This window comes from Helicoverpa armigera, chromosome 21 (assembly GCF_030705265.1).
Source record: "Helicoverpa armigera isolate CAAS_96S chromosome 21, ASM3070526v1, whole genome shotgun sequence".
Classification (NCBI taxonomy): domain Eukaryota; kingdom Metazoa; phylum Arthropoda; class Insecta; order Lepidoptera; family Noctuidae; genus Helicoverpa; species Helicoverpa armigera.
In genome coordinates, this window is record NC_087140.1 from 5,049,644 (window position 1) to 5,058,143 (window position 8,500).

Sequence of the window (8,500 nt, forward strand, 5' to 3'; positions counted from 1 at the left end):
AGTTGTTGTTCGAATTTTATAGAATCGACGTACAGTTTACGATTGCTACTACCTCTACTCTACCTCTTCATATATTATTATAAATCCTTCCATAATACCTTCTCAACCCAGCTCCATTAAGCTCCATCTCAATACACCTTAAGTGTAACTCTCTACTCAATACCTGTACAATAAAAAAACTCGCAGATCATGGGAGTGTTACTTACTAATTGGCCAAACTGTTATTACAAATCGATTTACATCTACATCATGTAAAAATAGATGTCTTCTCCAAAAATTTTGCAAGCTCCTGGGTACAGTGTCGAAAGTCCAGCGTCGTACTCAAAAAACCCGGCCAAGTGCGAGCCTCATTGTATGCTCTCCTCTAATAGCTATCCCTATATATCCTTTTCTGAATATCATCAAGATTATTTTTAATTATAGGGGAGTTCTCATAGAAGGTAACCTGCAATCATGTGGAAACGTGTTAATCTCTCTTTGCCCCAATGGTTGGCTAGGCGGGAATGTTTTCCGGCGTTAGGTACCTAATCCAATTTATAATTTTATTACATCAGTTTTAAAAAACGCTTCTTCGTAAAATTTTAGCAAAATATCTTGCTTACAGAGCTGTGGAAGGGTGAAAAACAATTTTACGAATTTTGTTTGGAAAACAATGATTTTATTCAATTTCTACTCGGAACTCATTCTGTAATCGGTAAGTATCTTTGTTTTGATCTACTATAATGGCGTACAAGGCTTATTTCAACCACATTGCATAGTCGTATTACTACAAAAACAGCTAAAGTCTGAAGTGTAATTCCAAAAGTTAGATTTTTTTTTTAATTTTTTGACGTAAACTGTGTACCTACATTATCAATATATCGGGTGTGTGGTACCTAATCACATTAAATTGAATACGGTAAATGTCGTTAATGCACAAAGAAAAAACTATTTTTTTTACGATTCGCCATAGAATATCATAAAGTACTTATATGCGTTATGATTTAATGTGATTAAGGTACGACACACCCAATATATTTGTGTACTTATATTATCATTAAATCTTTATATTATCATTGAAAGAATATAATGCTTATATTTTTTTATGTACAGTAAATTACGTGATCTAAAAATGATGTTGGGTAATTGATATCCTTGAACAGGTTTTGGTGTTAAACTATATTTAACCATATTTGGATAAGTATACCTAATGTCTACTTCTATATCTTTGCTTTAATTGGCTGCATTTTATATGCAAATTAATTAAGACCGCCAAAATGGTATAAAATATCATTAGTTTTTTAGATTTTACGCCTCCTGTACTAAGATAACCGGTTTTACCTGTACGAAATTCAAGAACCCCTGATTAACGTAGCTAAACATTATTTTTAATTAGTAATACTTAGTTGCAACTTAATACTTTATGACAATACGGTAATTTTATAATCAAAGATATTTGCATACAGCAAAATCTGGTAATGGTTTTTTATTTTACTTTTAAACATTGTAATTTCTCAATGTTCCAAGAGATGTCGTTGTACTTTAGCCTACTTCACGTTCTTTTTTCTGAGTGTAGCATCATCAGTATAAGCATCAGTTGACTCCCAAAAAACCAGTACCGAATCATGTAAATGGTTCACTATTTGCCTGTAGCACCGCCTTAAAGTCTGTTTGCGGACAAGTTTTCCTTGAGGTCGGTTTTCAGTTGTTCTCAAAACTTGCCTTTTTTAATACCATTGATAAGGAATCTTTAGTAATAAATGTATTACCATGACCTTACTACAGATCAAGTGGTATGAATAAATCCGCATGTCAAAACTTAATTTAAAAAAGCCTAAAACATTTTACTTACCAGAATTTTTGTTCTAGTCTTACTGATAGGACTAAAATGATACATTTTTAATGAAAGAAACCTAAATTATTACCTGATTCGAGTTTTCATAAGTATTTTACTCACTTCTAAAAAAAGTATGGAAACTATTTCTATCTTTTGTTTTTTTTTTTTTTTTCTAAAGTGGCCTTTAACTGTCTGTAATTAGTTAACCAGGCAAGTATCAGCTACAAAAGTTAGTGTTCATTTCCCATAGAGCGTTATATCTAAAGTATTAAAGAAAGTAAATATTTTTTGTCCTTAATTTGAAGAAAACAATGTAATGTTTGTTTTAATAATAATTACATTACAATTTATACCGTGCTCATGCTCATGTCAGTACCATAACTATTTATTTCACTTCGAGTTGGGGGGTGTCTTTAATTATGTGACCATGACTGTATGTAGGAAGGGTTCAAGATAAATAAATGTAAACTGTCATCACAACATATAATTAAAACAAAAGAGTTATATTTGTACAGTACTATATTCGAAAACATTAGCAATAGACAATAACATCCTCGTATAAAATAATTTGTACGAATACAATATCAATTTTAATAAAACAATGTTAATATCTGAGTATGAATTAACATTGGCACAAAAAATATCATGCAAGTATTGAAAGTCAACGACTCTTCGAAATTTCAGGAACGGGATTTTTCAACCACTGACATTCAGTTGCATATGGTTAGGTACACTGGATGCTGAGCTCAATCTATTCTAAAATACTGTCCTGATGGGAATAATCCATGAAGGAACTAAGTATATATTGAATAACCTTAAATCAATTCTTCTGTTGCATTGCGAGAGATATTTAGCAACCACTATTTCAATACATATACCCCGCTCAAATTATCATTGAATTATCCATATCTTCTAATTGCGCGTAGAAGTTAATTCTAGTACTTTGGATTTTTGTCAGAATAAAAGTTAAGTCAACTTTATTACACCCTCGGCTCCAAACTTATGAAATGGCCAGCCACCGGTTTTAAGAATATATCACATCGTGTCTCCAACTTCTCAAGATCACTGTGGATACGATAGTGTCGCAATATATACGCCAGAGTCGTTTTAATCAGCATCACGGCGTATAATTTACCTGTAAAGAAAGATCGTTTAGTAAACATATTTTTTGCAAGATCGTAACCAAATTTTAAAAGCTAGCCAAGATTACTTTCACAAAGACCATAAAATAAATAATTACCGATACAGTTGCGTCTGCCCATACTAAAACTGGCGAAACAGTTAGGATTTTTGGGCAATCGAGCCGGGTCTAACCACCGGTCCGGTATGAACTGATCCTTGTCCGGCCCCCACATAGCATGACGATGAAGACCGTACACACATATCATGTACGTACAATTAGCTGGTAGAGTATAGTTCTCTGAAAAATATACGAAATCATCTTGAACGTCTTTCCTAATCACGAACAATTTCAGCTTTATACACTAAACTTACTCAGCTTCACATCTACATTAGAAGTCCGAGCGAATCTTGGAACTGGGGGATATAACCTCAAAGTCTCTTTTATCACTGCTTCCATATACACCAGCTTCGGCAGATCATGTTTGTTTATATCCCTCTCTTCATCTTCAAGTACCTTTTGTAGCCTGGAGAAAATAAAATTGGTGTTAATAATGTAAATTGTGAGAATTCTACCTCCTCTCCTCTTTATTTATATTCCTAGTAAGGAGAATGCACGCTTCTCATACTTACTCTTGATACATTTTTTCCTGTACATCTGGATGCGATCCAATCACTATCAAAATGAACGTTAAAGATGTTGCGGTAGTATCGTAAGCACCTCCTACTATGGTATCTAAATGTTCCCTGATTTCATCATCAGTGAAGGCATTTTGTTTGTCAGCCAAGTACAGCATTCGATCCAATGAAGACACAAAGTCTTCTGTAACATAACCATTATTTGGTCAACAACAGTCCTCAACACAATTTTGCTCTTCTAGTGAGATTTGTTAGAAGAGACAGTTATGCTGTGTGGTTTTAAATAATCGAATTTACCTGTAGCTGATTCTCCCAATTGATCCATCTTATTAGCAGATTTCAATTCAGATTTTCGATTATTCATCACCTGTAAATACAATTCGGAAAGTTTCTTAAAATTGATGAAGTTGTAAATCATTTTAATTCATTTATTATTTAAAGCATTTTTTAAGGTTCGCTGCAGTATAATGGACAAATTACTAAACAATTACCGATTCAGTTATGTCTTTCATGATGTTAGCCAATTTATTACTTTCTCTACCGGACGTCGTCATTTTGTAGATGAAGGATAAATGTAACCAAATATTCTGTGTTCTTTCTAATATTAGCATCAATACTTTTTCAGTAGCATCTGAATATTTTTTAAGTGTCTCATTGTTCTCAACTTTTGTTCCGAATGTTGTTTCTGTTAAAATAAATTCCTGTTAATATTTTGAGTTAGGTCATGGTTGGGTGATCTCAACAAAATTGACTTTTCCATTATTCATTGAAATTAAACCTTGAATATTTAGTTGTTTTCGCCCTCCCATTCTGATTTTAGATAGAGTACTCACGGTACGCAATTTTCAATATATTGATGATCAAGTATGGCTGAATGTCAAAAGGGCCCTTTCCTGCCTCCGAGGCGAGTGCGGACACGAGAAACTTCGACTGTCTGCTGAATTTACCGACAAATGACTGCATGACTTGCAGGTTAAAAGCCGGATTCATTAGTTTGCGATGAGTTTTCCACGTATCGACTGAAATGGGGTGAGGTTGGTTTTAACAATAAACATTTTTTAGTTTTTGACCAAAATAAAAACCAGCCTTTGGGTCACTTGAAGAGTCAGCAAGTCGCTTTGCCAGATCTTTAAAAAGCAGATGAGCACTTGGACCCCACGGCCCGAGGGTTTCGACCCCAAACGGCTCAAAGGTATAGTTACCAACCAGGGTGCTATATTTGCGCCGTTTGAGGTTCTCTGCAGCCGCAGCAGCGGAACCAGCACATCGCGCCGAGCTAGGAAGGTGGGATGGTGCAAGAGTATCGACACAGGTCGCGTCCCATACTAAAGACCTGACCAGACCAGACGGTATGTCGTTGTTCCCGTGGAAGATGGGTATCTTCCACGGGAACAACGACATACCGTCTGGTCTCTTGCCATCGTCGCGTGCCAGACCACTTGCTGACTCTTCAAGTGACCCAAAGGCTGGTTTTTATTTTGGTCAAAAATTAAGCATTGCCATCCAACGTGGCAATGCTGCCAGCCTCTTGGGTACACTCCCGGTGGGCAGCGATGAGGAGTTTTTTGATGCCATTTTTTAGTTGTATATATGTATAAATAAGGTTTTTTTTTTTCGTCATGTAAATCTAACAAAAAATACCACTATACCTACTGAAGTCAACTAATTAATTTGTATGCCTTTTTTTAGTTCAATTCATAAAAAGGGATTGCCGAAAATCATTCTCATTAAAATAAAGCTGAAATTGCATTAATTTTTTATGTTAATCAGTTAGTAGTATTTTTTTGCGCGAAAGTACCTACAACAAACATGTTGACACCCTTACCTTCATACAAACTTTTGTGTTTATGATGTTAGTATTATAGTCATCATCCTCCGAGCCTTTTCCAAACTATGTTGGGGTCGGCTTCCAGTCTAACCGGATTCAGCTGATGTTAGTAGGATAGTAAGAAGTAGGTTTCATTACCGTTTGCTGTTACAAGGCCCCTGCCATAAACGTTTTCACCGTATCTGTAGACGCTTGGCTTCTCTAAACAGTTATTTGCTACTGTTAGACTATCATCTGGGTCTGTTAATACTGAAACAACAGAACAACACAAAACTAACGTTGAACTCAATTTATTTTCAAGTACTGATTTTTCAACCTTACGGTTGATCGAAATTAAATTTATAACAAACTAGCCGTTTTCCCGCGGTTTTACCCGCGTCCTGTGGTAACTACTGCCTGTACCGGGATAAAATATAGCCTATGTTACTCGAGGATAATGTAGCTTTCGAATGGTGAAAGATTTTTTAAAAACGGTCCAGTAGTTTTTGAGCCTATTCATTACAACCAAAAAAACAAACAAAGTTTTCCTCTTTATAATAAAGGGTGATTTTTTTGCTGGTATCTTTTTGGCAACACTGTTTTTGGCAGATCACGCGTGAATCGTGTCTTGTGTCATTATCAAACTTGTTCAGTATGGTCTATAATTTAACCATGAATCGACTTAGGAACGAACAACGCTTGCAAATTATAGAATTTTGCTATCAAAGACGACAATGGCCGAAACGTTACTGTGAATGGCGAGCGCTACCGTGTGATGATTGGCGTTTTTTTTGCCCAAAATGTAAGAATTGGACATGCCTGACTTGTGGTATCAACAAGACGGTGGCACATGCCACACGGCACGCGAAACAATGGCCTAATTGAGTGATAATCGGTGAACAGTTTATCTCACGTTTTGGGCCCGTCAATTGGCCGCCTAGATCGTGTGATCTAAAGCCTTTGGCCTATTTCTCGTGGAGCCATGTTAAGGCTTATGTCTACAGGGATAAACCAACAACGATTGACGCACTGGGAGCCAATATTGAAGCATTTATTCGTAATATACCGGCTGATATGTTGGAGAACCGGAGCCGCGGCCAGCATTTGCATGAAATCATCTTCAAACATTAAATTATATTGATCGTTCTATCGATTCCAATATAGATTTCATCAAATTTTTCCAATTTTTTGTGTTTTTTTTGAAAATCAAATCCTATACCACTTAAAAAATCACCCGTTATTAGTATAGAAGTTTAGATGGTTAGGAACTTACTAAACGTAGGATGAGTTCCGAGTCGTATTTGAATAAGATCATTGTTCTTCAAACAGAAGTCATAATATTGTTTTTCACACTTCCACATATCTGAAAAAAAAAGAATAATTTCATATGGTAGACCGAGGAAAAGATGGATTAATTGCCCCGAAACAGGACATGAATAAAAAGTTAGTGGATGTTAGTATGACGTCTGACAGAGAGAAAGTGGAGGAAAAGTACATATCACGCCGACCCCAATGATTTAGGAACAGTGCAAGAAGAGGAAGTTTTCGTTTGTCCTATATACTATGTTTGATGTCTTTGGTTCGCTTGTAGGCTTCGTTTTCACGGCAAAGCGGGATGCCCTTTAATCTTGGGCCATTTTGATGACATAAAATTCAAAAAAGTGTTTTCTTGAGAGTTTTGGGATGCGTAGGGGCAAAATACACGTGCTATTTCTTACTACCATTATCGTATCATATGCTCATAGTATGACAATGCACGAAAATTAATTGATGAAAGAAAATAAAATAATGAAAGTAGCTTACGCATAGCGTCGCCGATTAACTGATACCCGTGTCCTATGAGTGGCAGCCATCCAGGGTACATCGGCGGTGACTTCAGACTGCGGGGTTTAAACCAGGACACTGTCAAAAATATTGTTAAAATCAAATCCTCGTCAAAGAGAATGCTTAACCCTACGGGGTCCCTTAGGGCGAAAGTCTGCCGGGGCTGCAGAATTGTTCACACGAGATACCGCGGCCCTGGCATGGCCCTGGCCTGGCAGAGGGTTCCAAAAGGAACATGGTGGGTTTTAGTCAGTTGACTGACAGCTTGAGGGGTCTGTGTTGACCCACCACGAAGAAAAGGTTACCAATTAATAAAGTAAATATCTTAATGCCTTACGAGATGAGTCAGACCCCAATTTCCGAGGGTCCACGGCAGGAGATGGAGACCACGGCTTCACCAGTCTCCACACAGCGAACAACACACAACAAGCAATGATTAGGACTCCTAACACCATGACTAAACACAGTTACTACATCTATGTAAATTTATTTAACCAGATCATTCTTTATATACTATGATTTATTAAGGTTCCGTGTCCATTGTAACATCAAGACCGTTGCTAAGATTTCGCTGTCCGTCTGTCACGAAGAACCAACATTTTTAAAATGATCGTTGTCGTTACAGCCGGGGGACGTCCACTGCTGAAGAAAGACCTCACCGAAGCTTTGAGGTTTTTTTTTGTCCATACTCACCACGCTGGGTTTGAATTATAATAGTCTATCTATAATTAAAATAAATTCTTTTTTTCTTTCTTCTTCTTTAATAATTTGGGGGCCGCCAACAGACGTGATTTCTGGTCGTTTTACACAGAATGGTAAGGAACCCCTTTGTGCGAGTCTGATGCCCGCTTGGCCAGTTTTTTTTTTGTGTGACATCGTCTTTACCTAGGCATCTACGTTTTAGAGACTTTGATTTCGTCTATAAAACGCGATTTGTAATTATAATCTTGAAATTAATGAGAATTTAATTATTAAATAAATAAATAATTAATTATTATGAACAATAATGTGTCTTAGATTACTTCCCGAATATAATAGATATTTCTCATTCCACCTTCACTATACGTGTAAGCACTGAGTGATAAGACTGTTAGTTTGAACTTGTTTTTTCGAGGAATTCGTCAGATTATTAATATCCCTTACTCCATGAAATATTACAATCTGAGAAAAGTAGTCACGAGAAACAAATATACAATTATTTAACTAGCTTCCGCCAGCGGCTTCGCCCGCGTGGTGTGTTGATAAAATGTAGCCTATGTGTTAATCCAGGGTATCACCTATCTACATACCAAATT

General features: G+C 36.4%; 1 protein-coding gene across 2 annotated transcripts; it reads right to left on the bottom strand.

Annotated features, from left to right (window-relative positions):
• Positions 1 to 2,282: 2,282 nt before the first annotated feature.
• Positions 2,283 to 7,771, bottom strand: LOC110381377 (cytochrome P450 4C1). 2 transcript variants are annotated; one of them, XM_021341684.3, is made up of 11 exons: positions 7,543 to 7,769; positions 7,185 to 7,283; positions 6,655 to 6,744; positions 5,541 to 5,651; positions 4,408 to 4,593; positions 4,066 to 4,259; positions 3,872 to 3,941; positions 3,569 to 3,758; positions 3,311 to 3,462; positions 3,057 to 3,236; positions 2,283 to 2,951 (listed from the first exon to the last, which is right to left on the bottom strand). In XM_021341684.3, exons 1-11 carry the CDS (start codon positions 7,658 to 7,660, stop codon positions 2,797 to 2,799), a joined length of 1,545 nt encoding a protein of 514 aa, XP_021197359.3. In that variant the 5' UTR covers positions 7,661 to 7,769; the 3' UTR covers positions 2,283 to 2,796. The 2 variants fall into 2 exon arrangements, with proteins under 2 accessions (XP_021197359.3, XP_063896133.1); XM_064040063.1 differs by lacking the exon at positions 4,408 to 4,593 and having other exon boundaries at positions 7,543 to 7,771.
• Between the last annotated feature and the right edge of the window lie 729 nt (positions 7,772 to 8,500).